Genomic DNA, 24,045 nt, shown 5'->3' on the forward strand with positions numbered 1-24,045 from the left:
CATTCTGGACCCCAGCTTCCCACAGCTAACAATTCATCCTGAAGATATGCACACCCACGTGCACAAAGATACATGGGCTGTCTCTCTGGGCTTTATGACCAAAGGCTGGAAGCAAACTACCTTACCATCCGTGGGGTCTGCATTAAAAACTCTACGACATCCATACGTAGAACCCTAGGCAACTCTTAAAAAGGATGAGAGCAACTGTAGGAGTGGAATAATCCCCAAAGGTCCATCGTCGAGGGAGGAAAGTAGAATGAACAGCGGTGACAGAGTGTGTGACCGTCCGTGTAGCACCAGCAAAAAGGGGGTGCGTGATACGCATTTGCTCGCACACGTGTGGGCAGTCTCTAGGAGTACTGGGCACTCTCGGGAGCCCAGCCTGGGGCTGGGGGCAGGCGTGGAAAAGAGACTTGGCTGCTCCTCGTGGGTATTTTTCTGTTTTGTTTTGTTTTGTTTGGGGCTTTGGCCATTTCCAAGTATTATTTCTTTTATTGTGAAATACATCGAGGTTGCACGTGGTATCTGTTTACCCACGCTACTGGGGATGAAGATTTGGGTTGTTTCCAGCCCCATGGCTATTACAGATACTGCTGCTGTGAGCATTCTTAAGTATTTCCAACGTATGAAGGGACATTTTTTCCTAGGGCATCAGTTCTCAAGGGCTTTGGTCTTAGGATGCCTTTCCACCCTTAACAACTATGGAGGACTTCAAAGAACTTCTGGTTATGTAGATTAATAATATCAACCAGCATTTATTGTATTAGCCAGTAAAGCCAATAAGTTTTAAAATTTTTATTTATTCAAAAATAATAACCCATTATATGTTAACATAAGTTACATATTTTATGAAAAATAGCCCTGTTTTCCAAAATAAAAAATTACTGAGAAGACTGATTTTGTTTCACAGTATTTCCACAAATCTCTTTATTGACTGACAGTGGAAGACAGCTGGGTTCTCTTATTAATCTAATACTGCATTTAGTCTCTTGATGTGCATTATTTTGGTTGAAAAATCCAACCTCACACAAACACGTAGTTGGAAAGGGGAGGAGTATTTTACAGCCTTTTCAGATAATTGTGAACGATCTTCTTTGACACTACACTAAAATTCAGCAAGTGGTAGTTTTTTTAAGATTGGTTGCAATTTGGAACCAGAAAATACTCTATGACATTAAAATCCATTGGTCCGTCCTGCACCCTGAGTGATCTTTTTGTCCATGATTTTGTGACAGGCATGTGATTGGCCACTTGGAAAATATAGTTTTGCTGAATCAAGCAGATCTTCCGAATGTTGGCATATTTCATTATATGATATTTTTATATTCATTAACATCACTACTGATCTCATGCAAAAATAAAAAAAGTTCTCAAGTATTAGGAAGTCAAGCTCCAGAGGCATGATTTATATGTTTCCCAATTTTCTCCTGAAAACTTGAATTTGGTGACAAATAGTATCAGTTGCTTTCCTTGAAGTTACAGGCTCATTCTGTTGATTTTCAAGGAAATGTCAGCCAAATACTGAAGTCTGAGTGACCATAATGGGTCAGTCCTTTCAAGTAAGAGCAGTGTTCCACCAGTCAAGGCCAGCCCACAGGTCAGTTCCGCTGGCGCTTTTCCGCGAGACGACCGTCAGACTCCTGTGTGCGGCAGTCCTGCCTCCTATCTGCGGGGTCTGCGTCCACGCATTCCTCCAACCTCAGATCAAAAATATTAGAAAAACACAAAATTCTGGAAAGTTTGAAAAGCAAAACTTGAATTTGCTGTGCGCCCAGGCGGCTACTTACATAGCGCTGGCCTTGTATTAGGCGTTGTCAGTGGCCCGGAGACGCCGGGGAGGCTGTCGTTTTCGCTGCCGCAGGGAGTTGCTTGTTCTGCAGCCTCGCTGGCCCTTGACGTTGTCAGACTTCTTAATTTTTGTCAAACCGTCAAACAGAACATCTTTTCGTGTGTTTTGGACATTCTTTTCTCTTCTATGAAATGCCTGTTTCTGATTTTTGTCCAGTTTTCTATTGGTGATTTGTCTTTTTCTTAAGGATTTTTAAGGGTTTTGTGTGGGTTTTTTAAAATATATGCTGGTGAGTGATTCTTTGTCAGCTAAATATGCTGCCAATTTCTTCTCCTGGTTGGTTGCTTTGCTTTTTCATTTTCATTCTTGTGTCTTTTAATGAACAGGTGTTCTTAACTTCCTCCTTATCAAGAACTTACCTTTCTAGATATTTTTGCCTCCATATTTTGAAGCTGTGTTATTAGGCGCAAAGAAATTTAGACTCGTAACATATTCTCAATAAATCAAAGCTTTTATATTATACAGTTACCCTTTAAACTCTCCTAACACTTTTTACTTAGAGTCTTTTTTGCCTTAAAGTCTATTTTGTCTGATGTTAATAGAGCTATGTGATATTTGCCATATGTATTTTTCTGTTTATTTTTCACTTGCATCCTTGGATTTGGGGTGTATCTCTTGAAAATAGCAAGACTAGACTTTTTAAATTTTTAATAATAGACTTTATTTAACCCAGTATGTACAAAATATAATTTAAGCATGTGACCAATATAAAAGTTACTAGTAAGATATGCTACGTTCTTTTTTTTTTAATGACAATGGTTGTAATTACTGCTCTGTAGGGATTTGTTTTACTGTCTTCCATTGTATATTGCAATTGTCTTCTTTACCTTTTCTGGATTTTTTTTTCCTCCTTTCATTACCTTTTTTTGGACTGTTTGAAATCGTGGTAACTTAATACAGTGGACTGGTTTACGTCGGTTTTTAAAATTATGTTTCCCAAGGATAGTTTATAGCACATGAAAAGGTCCGTGTGGGGGAAATGTAGGAATCTATGTACGGTTACAGAGAGGGAAACACACACAGACACAGGTGGTTCTTATCTGCAGTCACTGTGTCCTGTGGTCATCATGAACACTGAGTGAGCAAATGCCAAGACGCTGCTTCTGGGGAAAATACAGGGTTAGGTTCCTTGCAAGCCTCTTGTCACAACATTTTCATCAACCAGTCAATACATAACCTTGATTTACCTGTGTTTCTGTTTTAAAGACTTTGTATTTAATACGTAGCTGATTTAATAACATGGAAGTCACGGCCAACAGCAGTATGATTTGTATCTGAACGAAGCTCATCTAATGCGTATCTTTTCCGTAGGGCGCATTGCAGCCTTTGTGCGCCTGGGAACACTGGGCAGCACTTCAGCGTGGTGCTTGGGCCACTTTAAGTGGTGAAATCACCAGCAAAAAGCACAAAAATGCGCCAAAAACCTGACACTAAGTAGACTGCCAAAAGGACACGTGTTTACAGTGAGGGGGCTGGAACCAGAAGGCGGGGCGCCCCGGGCTCAGCCTCGGTGGGGGTGCACGGGCACACTGGTGCCTCAGGTGTGCCTCCACTCTGCGCGTGTCCCCCCGTGACCGGCAAGTGCCGTGAGTGTTAATCTGGGGGTTGCAAGTGAGATTTTAGGGAGTAGACAGATTCACAAACAGAAATTGTGACTAATAAGGATTAACTCTGTCGGCATATGACCTATGTACAGCATGTTAAGTTACGTGGGTATATGATATATATGTGTGTATACATCACGTTAAGTTACGTCTTTAAGTGTATAGAAAAAAAAGACTAGAAGGATCCTGTCGAATCACCAGTGTTTGTGGATAGTTTTGAGGTTTCAGCATTTCCCAGATTGCCTATAGCGCTCGTGCCTGGCTTCAAAAAGTTATTCATGTTCAAAAAGTTATTGCCGAGAAGCCTGAGCCTGGTCCTTGTGTCTTTCCTAGCCTTGTTTCACTGAGAAGACTAACAACCTGGAGGCTTACGTGAAATGGTTCAACAGGTTGTGCTACCTCGTGGCTACTGAGATCTGCATGGTGCGTAGAAAGCCGGGGCCCTGGCCTGGCGTGGCCAGAGGTGGCCAGGGGGTTGAGACGAGCCGACCTGGGAGGGACCCGGAAGGGCGTCGGGCACCCATCTGTCTCCACGCCCCTCAGGGCCACACTAGGCACCCTCTGGGACACAAGTGTCACCTGGCTTGCCTGGAGTGACATTTCCCTTCTGGGTACAGCCTGGCGTGGATCCACTGGCCAGTCTCAGAGGGTGTCAGAGGGATGCTTGCAGAGGGAGAGGGGGGCGGGCCCTGCTTCTTCCTGTATCTGGCTGCCTGGGGCAGCCTGGCCTGCACCCGAGTTCCATTTGGCTCACTCGGGATTTAGAGGTAGAAATAACCCAAGCTTCAGGAATCGGGAGATTGCGCTTTGAAAGTCCAGGTCTCGGGCTGCTCCTGGAAAGCGGGAGGCCCAGGCAGCACTGGGCTGAATGTGCTCGTCGCCGATTTCAGCCCCACCGGGCCACACCCTGCCCACCCCCCGAGCCCCTCTCCTACGGTCAGGCGACGCCCAGGGGCCTCCCTCTCAGGAAGAACGGAGGCAGCATATGTGTCGGGGGGTCTCTGGAAGCAGAGGCTGAGGGTCAACACCTGTGACAGAGGAGGGGGCGGAGGCTCAGAAGGAGGCGCCCACCTGTGAGCCTCGGCCTGTGGGAGGCTTCCTGTCGGAGGCCCACATCCGCCCCAGTGGTTGGCCCTTGTCCCCCGCCATCGGGCTCCATCACCATCACCGTGACCCTGCAGGCTGCCCTGCAAAGGACAGGGTGGCACCTGTGATGGGCGGCTCTCTTAAGGAGGTTTGGATGTCACAACTCTGTAGACACCACGGCACACTTCTTGGTGGCAGTAAGGACCACTGCTGAGCGCCTGGTGACAGGCAGTCTGTGTGGAAAGAACAGCATGGGGTTCTGTGCCGGCCACCCCCAGCTTCTGATGTGACATCGCTGGCCTGGCAGCTAGGATGGGGTTCACCTGCGTGAAGCCTGGACTGAGCCCCCCGGTGTCAGGCAGCCCTTAGGGCACCCGGGGGAGGCATGAGGTGGTTCTGAGCCAGCAGAGGTGGGGGTCTCAAGCACTTGACAGGAGCTGGGGTTGGGGCCATGCAGTCAGGTGACAGAAAGCAGCGGCAGGGCTGCCAGGGGACAGGGCCTCAGGGTCAGCATGTGCCCCCCGACCCTGGACAGGGAGAACAGGCTTGGAGGATCGGTGAGGGAGCCGTGCTTTCTGCTTCTGGGGGCGGGGGCTCTGGAGCTGGGCCTGAGGGAAAAGGACGGCATGAGGGGGGTCCCCAGCACCTCCCATGCTGCAGGTGGCTCCTGTATCCCCCACCAGCCCTGACCTGACCCTCCGTATCAGGGGGCTCTGTGCTGGCTCTGCCCAGGGCCAAAAAGAAAAAAAAACAAAAACGCCCCTGGGCTACAATTGGCCTGCCAGCAAGAGTCCCAGCTGTGAAATGGGCTTGCAGAAGGTTAATGAGGGACAGGAGAGGTAAGCAGGATGTCTGGTTGGGGCAGGGTGGGACACCTCATCACTGAGGCTCAGGTACCTTGTCCCCAGCCAGCCAAGAAGAAACAGAGGGCTCAGGTGATCGAGTTCTTCATCGACGTGGCCCGTGAGTGCTTCAACATCGGCAACTTCAACTCCCTGATGGCCATCATCTGTGAGTGGGCCGGCTGGCCAGGGCCCGCCACACTTCCCAGGAGGGTGGGGTGGGGGCACCCAGGCAGGAGGGGTGCAGACCAGGGTACGCCTCCTGAGCGGGAGGGGCTGCAGGCTGGGCCCACATCCCCCCAGCCCGGAGGTCCGGGGGAGGTGCCCCTTTTGAGACAAGCCCAGCCCTCTCAGGGTGCTTGCTGAGAGCTTGGCAGTGTGTCTCCAGATCCAGAGAGAGCAGGGGCCCAAACCAGGCCCTGGTCACAGCACAGAGCCAGTGTGGTGGGAACCAGGACCAGGGCCCTGCACACACAGAAGCCAGGCCCGCCTGGACACAGTGTCCATTAGCACCCACCCGCCCAACCATCTGGCAAGCTGAGGCTACCACAAAGGTCAGCCCTGGCCAGGGTGCAGCCCAAGGGGCGAGGCCAGCTGAGGGCCTCACAGAGGAGGCCGCCTGCTCGAGGGAGCCGGGGGGGGGGGTCTTTGGGCCCAGAACAGCTCCCCTCAGCCCGGCCCTGCCCCAGCTCAGCCCTCTGTCTCTCAGCTGGCATGAACATGAGTCCTGTCTCAAGGCTGAAGAAGACCTGGGCCAAAGTGAAGACGGCCAAGTTTTTCATCCTCGAGGTAAGTGAGGCTGCTGGGCTGCAGAATGCCGCCCGCCGTCCCCTGGACACAGCTGCCCAAGTGCCTCCCTGTCTCCTTCCAGCACCAGATGGACCCAACAGGGAATTTCTGCAACTACAGGACAGCCCTGCGCGGGGCAGCCCACCGCTCCCTGACTGCCCACAGCAGCCGGGAGAAGGTAGGTCAGAAGTGTGCCTGGCCCACAGAGCTCCTCCCTGCTCCAGACCCGCTGCCTCAGAGAACATGAGTGGTGACTTGAAGGTCACCTGGTCCAACCCCCTGCCCTTCCACAGCATCTGTAATAGTCATGTCACCTTGCTTACAGGCCTCCAGTGTAGGGAACTCACCTCCTCCCCAAACAGATCAACCCACCCCCAAGCAGCTCTAACTGGAACCTTGTGGGACTGTGTCAGCCACCTGAGACTGTCCTCTCTGGAGGGCCACACAGAGTGAGGCTGTTCCCTCCTCCACCCACCAGTCCTTCAGAGCGCCCAGGGCCCCTCCCCCTGTCCTCCAGAGCCAACAGCCCCAGGCCTGCCCGGCCGTACTGTGGACCCGCTTGGGCCCCTTTGTTCTCTGAACAGCTCCATTTGTCAGAGTCCCTCTGTTTCAGGTCAGTTATGGTTCCAAATACCTAGGGTCTTACACCTTCTTACTCTAAACGCAATACCTTCATTGATATGGCCTCACATCAAATTTGTGTTTTGGGAAATGACTGAACCAAGTTTCTTGCCGCTCAGATTGCATCTTCACAGGTCTGGTTCTTACACGTTTGCATCTGAGGGGTCTTCGCTCACCCTGATCCATTTTATTCTCCTGTAAATCCTCCTAGTGGCCTCTGATAAAGGAAGCCACGCACAGGCCCTGGGATGGCCGTGCTCTCCTGGACTGAAACCTGTCACCAGCCTGATGGTCAGAGTTGTTCATCTCCGTGGGGAGGAGACGCCAAGGCTTGCTGTGCCCTTTCAGTCTGGTCTCTTGCAGGGACTTGGGAGGACACAGACAGGGCCCTGCCATGGCTTGTGGAGGCCTGTTTCCCGCTGGAGGGATAACAGAACAGATTGCTGTTCTTGAAACTTTAAGTCACTCTGAGGCTGTGTCAGAGGGAAGCGTGGTCAGGTCTGGGGGCAGGCTGAGGTGCACGCATGCACCGCTCGGCAGGCCTTCCCGGCCTCCGCCCCCTGCGGCAGAAGTGCTCAGGCCCCGGCCGCGCTGTCGGCTGTGTCCCGTCCAGCTAGCTGTCCTTGCTGTCAGGCTGGGGCCCGGGGAGGTTGGCGCAGGGGCTGCTGCATTTAACCAGGTGAGTCCTCAAGTCCCAGGGCAGGTGAGCCTGTCCCCCAGGAGCCAGGAAGCTGGAAAACCAGGACAGCAGAGGCAGGCCCTCACTTCACCGAGCACCTGCCACATGAGGGCACTTGCCTCCATGTCCCCACTGAATTCTGACAGCTGTTCCATGAGGTAGGCTGCAGTAGTGCCACTTCCCAGAATAGGAGGCCGAGGCTCAGAGAGGAGGCCTCACTTGTCCCGTCACCGACGAGTAGGCAGCAGGGCCAGGAATCAGACGCCGAGTCTGCCGTCTCTTCCGCCTCCCGTTCCTGGGGCACAGGTGCCACGTGGCAGCCACAGGGTTTCCAGCTTATGGCCCAGGAGCTGGGCTGTGGCGTGGGGGCCAGAGGGTAGGCCGCAGCCTTTGCACTGAGGTGTCAATCCTGGCACTGGCGCTCTGTGCTGCTTTTCTTCCACCCCAAGGGCAGAATGGACAGGCTGGGACTTTGCGTTCTTGCACTCTGGACCCCTTTCGGCCCTGGGGAGCTGGAACTCGGTGCTTCTAGGCCTGGGGCTGTGGCAGGTGACTTTCCGAGCTATGCACTTAGTTTCACTGCATTCTCCTCTGGCCTCCAGAGAGATGCAGGCCATGGGCTAGACCCTCAGAAGCTCCTGCATGAATGGATGGAACAGAATGGTTGGATGGATGGATGAATGGATGGATGCAGGAGGGAGGGAGGGATGGATAGATGGATGGATGGATCAATGGAAGAATGGATGGAAGGAAGGAAGGACAGATGGATGGATGGAAGGGTGCAAGGAAGGGAGGAAGGAAGAATTGAAAGCTGGAAGAAAGTCAAGAGATGGGGAGGAAGGAAGGAAGGAAGTTAGCTAGGAGACGCTCTCGCAGTCCCTTGGTGCCCCAGCTGAAACTCTGAGGCCAGAAGGTCACAGTGGACATGGCATTTTGTGTTTTCCTTCTGCCTGTGGCTGGCTCTTGTCTGCCCCTCCACCTCCCCTGGTCTCTGTTACAAAGTCCCCTCCACACAGACTTCTCTGGGTGACCTCCAGGTTGAGCGGGGTTCGGGTGGAATTGCTCAGGTCCAGAAAACAGGGGCCTGGGTTTACAGTCATGTGAACAGAGTGGAGGGACATTCTGGCACATGGGAAATGCTACCACCTCAAGGACCACCCAGCGGCCCTGCCTCCAGGAAGCCTGCACCAAGCCCCTGAGGAGCCGCCTCTGGCCCCAGAATCCCGCTGCCCTTAATCTCCCTCCTCGGCGGTCTCCTTACTCCAACTCAATTCAGCCATCGTGCTGCAGAACTGGGCCTGGACTTAGCACCAGTGTGGGGGGCGGGGAGACAGACGAAGCCCCCCTCCCTCCTGGCACAGTGAGCACAAGACAGGACAGGGCTCTGTGTCCCTCAGAAAGGGATGTTCACATCCCAAACCCCCGTGCCTGTGACGGGACCTAACTTGGAGATAGGGTCTTTGCGTCTGCTTTGTACCTCTGTGTGTGCGTGAGTGAGTTACTTGTCACCTCCAGGTCTCAGCTCCCTCACGGGTGCGGCGGGGCGACCAGAGCCCTGCTGCACAGGACCGTGACGAGGACGAAACACCGTCCCTTCCGTGTACGGCTCGGCGCGGTGGCACCCAGGCCCACCGCGATGCCTGATGACAAGGGCTTACGCGGAGGCTCTTTGAGACACAGAAAGGGACTAAACCCAGCGAGGCGGGTAACAAAGCTGTCCCAGACGAGGCTTCCTCGTTTTGTTGGTTATTCCTGTGACTGTCTCCCGCTACACTGAGGTTAGGAATGGATGTGTCTGACACACAGTCACTGTCCCCAAGCCCCAGCACCTGGCACAGAGAAGACTGAGCCAATGTTTGTGTAACTGACATAAATCTAGTCAATTCCAGTTCGTCCCAGGGTGCCCAGGACTGGTACCACAAATCCTACATCCCGGGAAACCCCTCTGTCCTGGACAAACCAGGTGGTTGGTCTCCCTGCTAAATCTGGCTCTGGTGGTCACTAGCTGGATGGCCTCGTGCCAGGCCCTGCCATCCGATGGGCCTCAGTTTCCCCATCTGCCCTGCTCAGCTGAGCCATCCATGCTCCTGTGCCATGCCAAGTGGCCAGTGCCAGGTCTTCACCTCACAGCCCCTGTCACCTTGGTGGGGGGTGACCTAGGCACTCCCTGAGCCAAAAATATCAGGACTCACCATCTGGTCCCAAAGGTGATGGGCTGGAAGCTGGCCCTGGCTGGACTGGCTGCACGTGCCCAGCTCTGGAGCCTGAAGGCAGAGCAGGTGCGTTAGTTTCTTGGGGCTGACATAACAAAGCATGGAAACCGGGCAGCTTAGAACAACAGAAATGTATTCTCTCACAGTTCCAGAGGCCAGAGACCAAAATCAAGGTTGGCAGAGCCATGTTCCCTCCAAACACTTGAGGGGAGGAGCCTTCCCTGCGTCCTTCAGCTTCTGATGGCCACAGGCATGTTGGCTAGTGGCCACATCACTCCCATCTCTGTCTCTGTGTTCACATGACCACCTTCCCAGTGTGTGTATGGATTTCCCTCTTTTTATAAGAATACCAGCCCACCTAGTCCGGGATGAGTGCATCTTCGCTCAATTCCGTCTGTAAAGACCCTGTCTCCAAGTTAGGTCCGTTCACAGGCACGGCGGTTTAGGACATGTCATCCTTTTTTGAGGGACACAGTTCAACCTGCAACACAGGGTCGACCCAGCCGGTTCCCCAGGGGTGGGCTGAGCTGGCAGCAGGTGGCCTCCTTTCTCTAGGGGTGGGCAGGTACAGAGCAGGGAGGGAGAAGCAAGACACCTAACCGTGAAACACAGAATCCCTGCCTTCCCTGTCCCTGCAGGGGCCGGAGCAGGGATGCTTTCTGGCCTTACCTCTTTAGCATCAAGAAAGACATAGAATAAGAAAATTGTTAAATACATATTTTAAAAGGAGGCCACAGAATGTCACAACGGATGATTCACATCCCATTTGTATTTAACGGGGTGCTCAGCACACACTTTTCTTCCTGGGACATGCAAGCCAGGGTGCGTCAGTCTGTGGACCCTCAGATTGTTGGGGGGCACCCCCACTGGCCTCTCCCAACAGGTGGTGGAAGAAATGTTCAAAGGCGATCGGAGCCGTGCGTCTGTCACCCAGCCCCAACATGAGGGGGAAGGGCGCCGCATACAGTAGGACTCAGTCAGCACTGGGGGTCTGCTGGGGCCTGGGAGGGAAATAGTCTGAACCCAGTTTGTGCCTCCTTTCTTTGTGGTTTCCAAATTGCCCCCCACGGTGCATACTAAGTTGCCTGTAACCCACGAAGCCCCCAGGATGGCCAGTCTTGCCCAGGAAGTCTCTCCAGCCCTCTGCATCCTGGGGTTGCGTCTGAGGTCCCTGGGGTGGGTATCTGCTGGCAAGGCTGCCTCTCTCCTGTGCAGCCCCTGTGGGGAGGCCAGCTGAGGGCTGACCTGCATCCTCTCCCTTCCAGATCGTCATTCCCTTCTTCAGCCTGCTCATCAAAGACATCTACTTCCTGAACGAGGGCTGTGCCAACCGCCTCCCCAATGGGCACGTCAACTTTGAGGTAGGGTCCAGGGGCCTCGAGGGGCTTGCCACCGAGTTAGACAGGCTGGTAAAAGCTTCCAGAGCAGGAGTGCTGGCCCTGAGAGGTTGGACTAACGGAGGACTCCAAGGCCGAGTGCAGCAGTTTGCAGCTGACATCAGGGCGGGATTACTGGGGTCTCCCCACATCTCCCACAGAAAGAGGCTGAGGCTATGGAGGCAGTGCTCCCCACTCCGGGCCAGCCTTGTGCCCAGCAGAGGTGAAGTAGCATGGCTTTTAGTCTTTAAGGAGCACCAGGCTGGTGAGAAGGACAGCTCTGCAGACCCACGGTGACAACTGGCAAGGTGCTATGACAGAAGCTGCGGGGGAGCCACAGTTCACGGGGGTCAGGGGAGGCCTCCCAAAGAAGGGGGGTCCTGAGCAGCAGGAGGAAGTGATCAGGCAGAGTGGGAAGAAGGAAAGAAAGACTTCTTCTCCCTCTGCAAACACTCACCACTGTCAGCTCAAGCGTCCCCTCCTCCAGGATGCCTCCCTCGACCCCACAGCGGAGAGAGGCCCCTGTGCAGTGGGCTGTCATCCCTCAGTCTCGGCACCTGAGAAACAAGCTCCTCAGATGCCAGGCCAGGAGGATCCACTCTGTGTCTTGACCCCACGCACAGGCCCACCCAGTACCTGTGTCTCAGAGTGGCTGGTGATCTATGCACAGAGGGCACAGGACAGTGACCCCAGGTGGTCACTGAGTCAGACAGAACATGCCATGAGCAGTGGCACCCCCCAATCCATGGGGAGGAAGGGGCTCTTCTCCTGCAGAGGACCAGCCCGACCCTAGCGCTGGCCCTGCTCAGCTTCCAACTAACTCCAGGGGGCGGTCAGCCCTGGGCCGGCCCCTTGCCCTGTCTGGGTCGCAGGCTCTCCCTCTGGGAAACAGGGCTTCCGCCATGGCCATACAAAGGGGCTAAGAGGTGTGGACATGCCGCACGGCCCGCCAAGGGCTCTGCAGATGTCCCCTGCTGGCAGGGCCCACGATGGATGCCTGGGCCCATTAGCAGGGGGCTGCCTGTGCTGTGGGGCATCACAGACACCCCAGCAGACCTTCACACGCTGCCCACGGGCCTGAGGGCCAGCATGGCTGGAGGAAGCCCAGTCTGGCAGCGGCCTGGGTGCTGCATCCCAGGGGGCAATCCAGGCTGGAGGTGACATGGGAGAGTCTGGGCTTGGGTGAGACTGCAGGGGCCAAGGGGGCCTGGGAGCGCACTCTCCAGGTGGTCCCAGCGCACACCTTGACTTTGCCCTCCTTGACTTGGTCTCAGAACCGAGGCCGTGGCAGGGCGGTGGGGGGAGTAGGCGATGAGGGGCAAAAAGACAAGGTACTCACGTGGCCCGATTTGGGCTGTGGGAGAGGTGGGGGCTGGACGTAGCCACCAACACTGGTCAAAAAATGCACCAGAGTGGGGTTCTCACCCAGTCACAACTTTGTATTTAAGATCCTTCTCTAAGTTAGTACTGTTTAAAAAAAAATTAAATAAATGTATTCAAGTTGTATTCAATCAAAATTCAACTGAAATGAATTAACTTAAACTTGACTTAAATATATTTATTTCAGTGTTTTGCATCATTCTCTAAATAAACACACTGGCTGTGAGTAGAGATATATGACTTGCCATAGGCGGAGGTAACCATGGAAATAAACAGAATGAAACTGCAGCAGTGGCCACCTCGAGCTGGATGCGCCACCGCTGAGGGCCGCAGCCCAGGGCTGCTCTCCCGCCTCGACAAGGGAGGCGGATGAACCCTGGGTGCTGGGCGCAGCAAATGCTTCACAGGCAATGAAGGGCATGAGGAACATCCAATTTTCCCGATGGGTGACTGTCATTTTTCTGCCCCATGTTCCACCCTGCCCGCCCAAGAGGTGGGCCTCCCTGCGGGTGGTGAGAGACGCCTGGCCAGGGCCAGCCCCACCGTCACAGGCGACCTCCAGGCACGGGGGGTACATCCATTTTGTGTCTCTCTGTCCCTGGCAGAAATTTCTGGAGCTGGCCAAGCAAGTTGGAGAGTTCATTAGGTGGAAACAAGTGGAGTGTCCCTTTGAGCAAGACCCCAGCATCACCCACTACCTGCACACTGCCCCCATCTTCAGCGAGGATGGTAAGGCAGCCCCGTGGCCTCCCTGGCCCCTAGCCATGGGGCTCGTGGGCGGTCCCTTGGTTGCATCACCATTCAGGGCCCCTGCTCTGAGCATGGACGCACTATGCCTATGTGTGCTGGTTCTGGGAGGGAGCAGGGAAGACCATATCCCCCAGCTGGATGGCTGCTAACCCCCAGAGCACAGGACAGGGCCCGAGGAGCTGCAGGTTGGGGCCCCAGGGCCAGGCATCCCCCAGGCACAGTTTGAATTCTGTTCGACATCGTAAACCTAAACGATGCCTGACCCTAATGATGAATAATGATTAAGAAAAAAACATCCTCCCAGGGCTCATGTGGGGATGGCGGAGCCCTGGGCTGGCCGTGGGTCTCTCTACAGCTGGTGTGTGTGAGAGCACGTGTGAGTGCCTGTGTGCATGTGTGTGTGCGCATGTGTAATACACACCAGCATGAGGCCTCTTTTCTCCAGAACGCTGTTCATGTCTGTTCCCTCCAGTAAGTCAATATTTCCGTCCGGTCATTTGTCGGATGCAACAGATTTGCTTGTGGATTTGCTAAGGGGGCCTACGTCCTGGGGCCGCCGCCTCCAGGAAGAGAAAATGCTGGAGAAGCAAACAGTCCTCTGGCCTGAGCTGATCATCCCTGAGGCGCGGCCCTGTAGTTAGTGCTCTCTGGATCCAGGACATCCTGGTACCACCCTGGGAGGTCCCTGCTCAGCACACAGGAAGCCTGGCTCCTCGTCATGACAAGCTTTTCACAAAGGGACCCGCTCCCATGCTCAGGAAAATATTTTCTGCTAAAAATAAAAAATTAGGGAGAAGGACTTTTTTGTTTTGTAGGTTTTTGTTTTGTTTGCTTTGGGTTTTTAGGTGGAGGAGGTAATTAGGTTTATTTATTTACTTATTTATTTTAATGGAGGTGCTGGGGATTGAACCCAGGCCCTTGTGCATGCTAAGCACACACTCTACCACTGAGCTATACCTGCCCCTGGGAGAAGGGCTTTTTAATGATTTTGCTTTTGAATTATTAATACTTTCAATTTTGTCATTTTATTTTTTTGTATTTTGAAGCTAGTAACTTTTTGGAGGGGGATCTCTTCCATATCTAGTATTCTCCCCACCCACCCACATAAGAAGTTCAGCAGCCTGATGGATAAATCAGCCTGGGCTGCTCCCACCCCAGCAAGCTGTGTGACCCTGGACAGCTTTCGCACCCTCTCTGAGCCACACTGAAGTGGGGTAACAAGAGAAGCTACTTCCCAGGGTTGTGGTGAGAATTACTTGACTTGGCACAAGCAAAGCCCACAGGACTGCACTCAGTCAGTACTAGTTGTGTTCACTTCTCATTGGTGCTGTGACAAATCACCACAAATCTGGTGACTGAGGGCAACACAAATATATCCTCTTACGACTATGGAAGTAAGCAAGTCCAAAATCAGTTCCACTGGACTAAAATCAAGGTGTTGGCAGAGCTGATTATTTCTGGAGGCTCTGAGGGGAAAATCCATTTCCTAGTCTTTTACGACATCTAATGGCTGCCTGTATTCCTTGGCTCGTGGTCCCTTCTTCCATCTTCGAAGTTCATGCCTCCAACGTCTGCTTTCACCATCATGTTGCCTTCTGTAGTCAAGTCTCCCTCTGTCTCCCTCTTATCAGGACACTTGTAATTGCATTTAGGGCCCACCTGGATAATCCAGGATACTCTCATCTCCAGATTCTTAACTAAATCACATCTGTGAAGTCCATTTTCACCATAGACAGTAACATATCCACAGGTCCTGGGAATTAGGAGCTGAACATCTCTAGGGCCATTATTCAGCCTACCACACTATTATTGTGATGGCTGTTGTCATTTGCCAATGGAACTTGGGCAATAAAATGTGTCAGAGGCATACTAGGAGAGGGGTGGGGAGAGACTAGAGGCAGGAAGGGGAGTGAGAGCATTTCATTCACCCTTTCAGTCAACAGTATTTCTAGGGAGTCTGCTGTGTGCCAGTCAGCAATTCCGCTGTGGACATACAAATAAAGTCCTAGCCCTTCTGGAATGCCCTCAGAGAGGGGCACCTTCCATTCTGACTCACTTCTTCCTGTCCCTCCCTCCACCCAAAGAAAAGCTGAGAAAATCCAAGAGAAGTTACCTCTGATGTATGAGCCCTGACTGGGACCGTCACAGCCTCTCACAGAAGACCTGAGTCTGCCCTCGGCTCCGTCAGACTTCCCTGACAGGGCATGCTGGTAATGCAGTCAGCCTCTGGCTCCCTGAAACAAGCGAAAATAGAGACAGTCTCAGCAAAGAGACAGAACATGTAAGGAAGAGGCAAGTGGAAATCGTGTAACTGAAAAATGCAATAACTGAAATAAAAAACCGAGTGGATGGGTTCAACAGCAGGATGGAGAGGACAGAGGAAAGAATCAGTGAACTGGAAGATAGAACTATAGAAATTAGACAGTCTGAACAATAGAGGGAAAACAGACTGAACCAGAGCCTCAGGGACCCGTGGGGCTGTAAGAAAAGATCTAACACTCATGTCATCAGAGTCTGGGAAGGAGAGGAAAATTGGGTATGGTCGAAAAGTACTTGAAGAAGTAATGGCTGGAAAGTTCCCAGATGTGGAAAAGACATAAACCTACAGATCTAAGAAGCTGAGTGAATCCCAAATTGGATAAACCTAAAGAAATTATTTGCAAGACATATAGTCAAACCTCTAGAAACTAAAAAAAAAAAAAAAAAAGGAACAAATCTTGAAAGCACAGAGAGAGAAATGACACTTTATCTATAGGAGAAAAACAATGTAAATGACATCAAATTCCTCATCAGAAACCATAGTCAGAGGCAGTGGCACATTTTCAATGTGCTAAAAGAGAACAACTGTGAACCCAGAATTCTACATCCAGTGAAAATATTATTCAGGAATTTACTATAGATAAATCAAAATGGAATTCTAAAAACTGTAACCCACAGGAAGACAAGAAAAAACAAAATACAGAACAAAAAGAAAACAATCAATCAATCGATAGGCTTAAACTCTAACATGTCAATGCTAACATTAAATGTAAATGGGCTAAATACACCAAGTGAAAGACAGAGATTGGCAGAGTAAATTTAAAAGGTGACCCAACCATATGCTGTCTACAAGAAATTGATTTCAAATACAATTACATAGACAAGTTAAAAAGTAAATGGATGGGGAGTCATTAATCAAAGGAAAGCAGGAATGTCAATATTAATATCAGATAAAATATACTTCAGAGGAAAAAAAATTTCCAGAGACAGAGAGGGGCATTGTATAATAATAAAATGGTCAGCCTTAGCCATAAAGTTGCAATATTTATGGAGCAAAAGCCAATAGAACTGAAAGGAGAAATAAACAGATCCACAATCAGAGCTGGACACTTCAACACCCCTCTCTCACAATTGATAGAACAATTATACAGAATGTCTGCACAGACATAGCAGAACTCACCAATGCCATCAAACAACAGGATCTACAGAATGCTTATAGAACATTCCATACAACTATAGCAGAATACACATTTTTTTCTATTGCCCACAGAAAATATACCAAGACAGACCAAAGCATGAGCTACATAAAACAAACTGCAACAAATTAAAATAATTGAGATCAAACCATGTTTGTTCTCTGATCACAGTGGAATCAAACTAGAAATAATAACATAATAGGGAAATCTCCAAACAGAATTTAAACAACATACTTCTAAATAATCCATGAATTTAAAAAGAAGTTTCAAGGGAAATTAAAAAATAATTGAGCAAAGGGAAAATACAATCATAATTTGTGGGACTGGCTAAAACAGGGCTGAGAAGGAATTTTACAGCACTGAATGCCTACATTAGAATAAAGGGAAAATCTCAAATCAAGTATCTTAAGTTCCCACCTCCAGAACCTAGAAAAAGAGGAGAGAAATAAACCCAAAGCCAGAAGAAGGCAAGAAATAAGAGCACAGGAGAGCAGGAATCAATAGAATGGAAAACAAAACAACAATTTTAAAAAGCTAGTTAGAGCTGGTTTTTTGAAAAGCACAATGAAATTGCCATCCTCTAGCAAAGAACCTCTCGACAAAGAAAAATAGAGAGAAAACAGAAATTACTAATTTCAGGAGTATAACAGGATATCACCACAGACTGTCAACACCAAAAGACTAGTAAGGAAATACTATGAACAGCTCTATGCATGTAAATTTGACAATTAAGAGGAAGTGGACTAATCCCTTAAAAAACACAGACTACCACAACTCAACATAAAGTAGACAATTTGAACAGTCCTATGACTATTAAGGAAATTAAATTATTTATTTAAAAAACACCCCAAAATGAAATGTCTGAGCCCAGATGGTTACACTAGTGAAGTCTACCAAACTTAATTCTACTTAAAGAAGAAGTAATACCAATTCTGCACAATCTCCTTGAGAGAAAAGAAGAAGGGGGAATTTCCCAGTTCGTTTGATGAAGCTAGTATTTCCCTGATACCAAAACCAGACAAAGACAGCATAAAAAAGTACAGTCCAATATCCTTCATGAATATAGACTTCAAAATCCTTTAGAAAATTTAGCAAATATAATTCAGCAATATATAAAAACAATCATGTATCGCGACCAAGAGGACTTACTCTGTAGATGCCAGGCTATTCAGTATTTGAAAATAAGTTACTCTCATCCACCATATTAACAGGCTACAGGATAAAAATCACTAGATTGTGTCAATCAATGGAGAAAAAGCATTTGACAAGTTTCAACACACATGCATGGTGAAAACTCTCAGAACAATAAGAATAGAAGATAATTTATCAACTTGATAAAATTGCATCTAGAAAAACCCTTCAGCTAACATCATATTTAATGGTAAAATACTGAATGCTTTCCCACTAAGACTGGTAACAACTCAAGGATGTCTACTCTCACCACTCTTACTAAACACTGGTGGAAGATCTAGTCAGTGTAATATGACAAGAAAAGGAATAAAAGACATACATATCAACAAGGAATTAACACTGCCCCTATTTTCAGAAGATGTAAAAAATCCCAAGGGATCTATAAAAACTCCTAGAACAAAATGAGTTCAGCAAACATCTCAGAATACAAAGTAAACAAGCAAAAATCCTTTTATTTCTATATATTCACAACAAATATGTGGACATCAAGTTAAAAATATAATACTATTTAGAATCACTCAAAAAAAGAAATACTTAGGTATAAATCTAATACAACATGTACAGGATTTGTGTGCTAAAAACTACACTATGCAGATGAAAGGAATCAAAGAAGATCTAAATAAATGGAGAGACATGACATTTATGAATTGGAAGATTCCAACATAACAAAGATATCAATTCTCCCCATTAAGGCCAGTTTTAATGAAATTCTTATCAAAATTCCAGCAAGATTTTTCTTTTTACAGATATAGACAAGATTACTCTAAAATTCCTATGGAAATAGAAACTAGAATAGCTGAAACAATTTTGAAAAAGAAGAATAAAACGGGAGGAATCACTCTACCCAATATTAAAGCTGATATTATATAGCTACAGTGATTGAGTCAGTGTGACGCCAGTGGGACAGACCACAGACACACCACACACACACACAGAACCACTGATACACACCACAGCATGGATGAATCTCCAGAGAGTTACAGAATGGAAAGAGCCAAACCCAAAAGATTACATACTGTGCAATTCCATTTATATCGCATGATCTATGTAGATCAGTGTAACAGAATGGAGAGCCCAGAAAGAAACCCACACAAATATGCCCAAGGATTTTTGACAAAGGTGCAAAAGCAATTCAGTGGAGGAAAGACAGACTTTGCAACAAATGGTGCAGGTGCATTTGGACAGCCGTAGGGCAAAAAATGAACTTCATGTCATACACTTTACCCAAAAATTAACTCAAAATGGATCACTGGCTCGAGCATAAAATGTAAAACTATAAAGCTTTTAGAAAAAAAGCAAGAGAAAATCGTCAGGATGTAGAACCAGACAAAGAGTTTCCTGTAAAACTAAATATGCAACTACTATATGACTCAGCAGGTGCACTCTTGGGCATTTATTTATTCCAGAAAAATGAATGTTTACATGTTTACACACAACCCCATACACCAAGGTTTACAGAAGCTTAATTTGCTACGTCTAACACTGGAAGAGGTCCTTTAGTGGCAGAATGGTTAAACAAAGAATGGTATGGAATACTATTCAGCAACAAAAAGGAAGGAACCACTGATACACACTACAGCATGGATAAATCTCCAGCCAATTAGAGTGAAAAGAGCAAAACCCAAAAGGTTACATACTGTGCAATTCCATTTATATCACACTCTTGAAATGACAAAATACAGACATGGGGAGCAGATTAATGGTGGCCGGGGGCTAGGAAGGGGGAGGGGACAGGAGGGCAGTGGGTGTGGCTATAAAAGGGCCGCATGAGAGATCCTTGTGGTGAAGGAATGTTCGTGTCTTGACGGTCGGGGCCAATATCCTGATGAGGATCCTGTCCTGTAGTTTGGCAGGTGGGTACCATTGGGGAAAACTGAGTAAAAGGCACACAGATCTCTGTATTACGCCTTACAATTGTGTGTGAATCTACAATTGTCTTCCCACAATAAGTTAATTTAAAGCAGGTGAGACTCGGGGAGCAGAACAGATTATTGTCATGGATGGCCTAATTTCAATTCATCTTCTGACTAGGTCTTTATCTGGCTTCTTATGAAAGTGAGAGCCCAGAGAACCAAACAGAAAAAGAGAGGTGGAAATCTCTAAGGTGAGTCTGGGTGCCGAGACGGGGAGGAGGGGCAGGGTGGGGTGCTCGGGGCTGGGAGAGAGCCCAGAGGCTTCACCCATCCCCAAGTTGTCAGCCTTCTGGGAGCCCTGCCATGGGGAGGGGCCAGGTCAGACCAGGGTCTTAGAGGTGGGGGAGGAACTCAAGGGCTGGGGGAGAGAGAAGAGGCTTCAACCATAACCCTCCGTGGCTGGAGGCTGGTCGAGATGTGTGTCCCAGGGACCCCAGTCCATACTCATGACAAAAAGTGAGACCCGCACCGCTTCCTGCCGGTTCAGCCTGTTAACACAGCCGAGTGGAGGCAGGAATGATGGGCAGCTGCGGGCTCTGAGGACCGAGCCAATAAGCTGGCACGCGCCCCTCTGGGGTGGGGCAGGGCTGGAGGGGAGTATAACCAAGGTTCAGGCCAGCGGGCGCTCACCACCCTCGGGGTGTTTAAATCTGCAGGTCTTCTATTCTGGGGAAGACGTGAGAAGCGCTGAGCTGGAGGGAAAGGAGGAGGAGAAGGAGGAGAGGGAGCCAGCAACAGCCTTCGGCAGCCCGGCCCCAGCCAGCCTAGCGGGAGGTGGAGCCATCGGTGCATCACTGCTTTGCAAACTGTGACCCTGTGGCCTGGCGCCTGCCGCAGTGACCACACAGCACAGGAGACCTTTCTCAACCTTTTGCGGAACCTCAGCTGTGGCCGGGCCCAGGGCCTCCGGACGTGTAGAGGGCACGTGCCTTGGGAGCCCTGCCTTCAGGACGGTGATGGTCACATTGCTGGTCAGTCTGTCCATCCTCACCGATGACTCAGGGGGTTGGGCGATGCAGTCTCACTTCCACTGGGTGACTCGTGCCATGGTTGTGGACAACTGGTCTGTCGCCAGGTGGCCTGGGAGCCTCCGCACCTCCAGCAGACATCACGGTGATGTAGGAAGGACCAGAGCCCACCAGTGGCCCCTGCCGTTCTGCCGACGGACCCTATCCTGCCCCTTGAGGTGGGCTGGTTTCTGTAGCCCTGTGCACACCTTTCTGGATCCTGCTGGTATCAGGAGAAAGCTTCCTGGTGACAGCTATGATGCCGGTCAGCAGGAAGAATGTGCGTCACGGACTTGACAGTGTGTACAGTACATTGTAAATTTTAAAGTTGGTATAAAGACATTGGTACACCCTGTGTAGCCACATCTACTTCACGTCTCTAGCCCATGGGCTTCTGCCAGGAGGCCAGGCATGTTCCCAGCTCAGGCCCAGGAATGCCGTGACGGTAGGTCAGGAGGGGGACGTGGTGGCCATTTCTGCTCCATAGACCCCATGTCCTGCTGAAAGGAGCCAGTGCCAACTAGGTGCTTGGTAAACTCTGGTGAATGTATATCAACAGCCCAGTGTGAGGCCAGACGGCTCTCTTGTTGGGGGTGGGGGGTGGGGAAGAAGGGGGTTTAATGAAGCCAGGGAGGGCCCCCCAGCCCACCGTGAGACTCCTCCCATTGGGCCCTCACCCAGCCCCCCACACACTGAGCCAAGTTTCTGGGCCAGTAAGTGGATGGGCCCCTACCTGGCATGTGACCAGGTCACCAGCCAAGATGTCAGGGACTATGATGTGCACCCCATTCCTGGTCAAGGCCCGTGGGGCAGAGGGATGTGTTGGAGGTGCACTGACCCACCCTAGCTGACTCCTGGTCACATCGAGGCCCTGCTTGCTACCAGACTCGGCTATCCTGGCAGCATGGCCTTGGGTCCCATCTGAGGGACAGTCAGAGGCAGAGCAACCAGTACCCCAGGTGCCTCCCCAACTCGAATTCTGCCTGATGAATCCAGGACCTCAGCCAGGCCCCAGAAGGGCCTTGCAGCCTGACAAAGGCATGGGAATGCTGCACCTTGGGGTTGAGCACGATCTGCTCTGCACCCAGACCAGCCCACCCCCTTTTCGCCTGAGACCCCAGAGACAGTGAGTAGTGGAGTGGAGCTTCAGCCAGCCCAGGCTCCCACCCTGCCTTCCACCATATCGATCTCCTGACAGAGGCCTGAGTGGAGCCCTAGGACCAAACCCAAGGAGTCCTGAGGGGTCCCAGGAGCTGCTAGGAGCCCCTCCTGATCCCTTCATCCCTACCCAAAAAGCTCCCTTGGTCCCTGGCATCCCCTGGGGCAACATTAGATAAGACTCCTGCAGGGAGTCGTCCGTGGGGACTGTCCCTGCCTCCTGGTCACACTGAGCCTGCCTGTCAGGAGCCGGGGCAAGTGGCACAGAAGGAGTTGGTGGCCTTGGAGACATACGATGGCAAGGCCAGGGCCAATGCCCACGGAGCTCTGGGAGTCCTGCGCAGGAGGAGGTTATCTCCAACCCCAGCCACAGGGAGACAGGACACTCTGGAGGGGGCTCCCAGCCCACCCTCAGGGCCCAGGCCTTGCAGGCCACCTGACTCCATCTCCTTATTCCCAAACAACTCAGTGCAGGGCCTGTAAGGGAACCCCAGAAGGCTGAGCTTCGGGAAGCAGCAGGTGAGGTAGAGGCCCCAGCCCCCTGCTTTATTTTCCCGCTGCATGCAACCCCTCACCCAGGCCCAGTCTCCCAGCTCTCTCTCGGAAGCCAGACCCCCAGTTCTTCCTCTCATTCACGCCCTCCCAGCCGCGCCCCCTCTTGGCCACGCCCCTCCCGGCCTCTCCCCCTGGAGTTGCAGCAGCCCCCACCAGGCTGTGCGGAGCATGAAGAAAGATGTTGGAGAAGCTGTACAGGGCCTGCAGCGCAAACTCCGGTGGTCGGACGGCAGGCAGGTCAGTGCATGGCTGCGGAGGGGTGCCTACCCCCAGGCCCGCGGTGTCTCCTGTGTCCTAGCCCTGTGGCCTCGCAGTTGCTGTTCCCACTGCCCGGCAGGCCGCCCCTCAGCCTGCTGTCTAGTCGGAGCAGCAGCCTCAGGGACGAAGGCCCCTCTCTGGGGAGGGTTCCCTGACGTGCATCCTCTTCTAACACGTCTGCTCCCTACAGCCTGCCAGCCCTGCGGCGGCCCGGTGCAGAGCAGGCTTCAGGTGAGGATGGTGACGTGAGGCCTGGGCTCACCCCCAGCTGGAGGGGGTCCAGGGAAGGAAGGAAGAAGGCAGCCCGCGGCCAGCCTCGCAGAGAACACAGGACCCTGGGGCTCAGGCTGAGTGCACTTGTGTCAGGGTCATCCCGGAGGCCCTGGCCTCCACCTCTCTGAGCAGCCACTGGGAGCCAGGCCGCCGGTGCCCCAGCCAGGAGGAGGGCCTTCTCTCAGTAGCAATCCAGGTGGGCATCTCGCTGCGCCCTCTCCAGGCGCAGCCTCAGAGCCCAGAGAGGGATGGCGCTCTCCTCACAGCCACACAGATGGTTCCTTAGTCACGTCCAGGACTCATGGCCTTTCCCTGCAGAGGCCCCTTTGTCCTCCTGCTGTCCTGGCCTCAATCCCTACAGCCAGCTCAGATGACCCACAGGGGACACAGCAGGTGGAACCCTTGCCTGTAGGGCAGGTGTCAGCAGCACAGGAGGTGCCCAAGAGTGATGCCCATGAGGCCCAGCCTGGTGCCAGGTGACGCAGAACCCTGCCACACAGCACAGGGCCTGAAAAGCCGCCCAGCTCAGGCACCCAGCAGGCACCTGGGCCTCAGGGCTTCGGGATAGCCGGCAGCCCCACTGTGCCCAGGAGGCCAGGGGCGGGTCACCGCTGTGGTGTCTCCTTTGTTGCCTAGCGCTTTTTCTGTGAGCCCTCCAGGGAGGGAGCAGTGGGGTTGAGGGAACAGGAAGACTTCCCTGACTGGGGTTTGCTCCAGAGACCCCTGGACCTGGCTGGGGTTCAGAATCAATTCATCTCACATGGGTGATCCGTGGGTCCTCTGAAGCCCCTGCACCCACATTACTTCCCCAGTCCCTCATTCCTTGTGGCCAGCGACTTATCCCAGGAACCTGGCCACATCCAAGCCTCTTTGGAGGCCTGTCTGTCCCACCTGACAGCCCTCCAGGGCAGGACCCCAGATAACCCCAGGGTGGTTCTCAAAGGTGTGTCCAAAGCTGTCCCAGGGTACAGCACAGACCCTTTCCCTAACAGCTCAGAGACAGCCAGCCACCAGCATGACCTCTCGCCCTTCAGATCCCTCAGGCA

General features: G+C 51.5%; 1 protein-coding gene across 4 annotated transcripts in view; it reads left to right on the forward strand.

The window, feature by feature from the left end:
- The window catches only part of RASGEF1C (RasGEF domain family member 1C), a 61,952-nt gene extending 40,842 nt beyond the window's left edge, over nucleotides 1-21,110 (forward strand). For 2 of the 4 annotated variants that reach the window (XM_074350112.1, XM_074350110.1), the window contains 8 exons: nucleotides 3,787-3,876; nucleotides 5,448-5,550; nucleotides 6,091-6,170; nucleotides 6,253-6,348; nucleotides 10,949-11,044; nucleotides 13,045-13,168; nucleotides 19,867-19,939; nucleotides 20,405-21,110. In XM_074350112.1, coding sequence (XP_074206213.1) covers nucleotides 3,787-3,876; nucleotides 5,448-5,550; nucleotides 6,091-6,170; nucleotides 6,253-6,348; nucleotides 10,949-11,044; nucleotides 13,045-13,168; nucleotides 19,867-19,939; nucleotides 20,405-20,429 — 687 coding nt within the window. In that variant the 3' untranslated portion in view covers nucleotides 20,430-21,110. The other 2 variants (XM_074350113.1, XM_074350111.1) reach the window with 2 other exon arrangements.
- The last annotated feature ends 2,935 nt before the right edge of the window (nucleotides 21,111-24,045 follow it).

The sequence above is a fragment of the Camelus bactrianus genome, chromosome 22 (assembly GCF_048773025.1).
Source record: "Camelus bactrianus isolate YW-2024 breed Bactrian camel chromosome 22, ASM4877302v1, whole genome shotgun sequence".
In the NCBI taxonomy this organism is placed as follows: Eukaryota; Metazoa; Chordata; class Mammalia; order Artiodactyla; family Camelidae; genus Camelus; species Camelus bactrianus.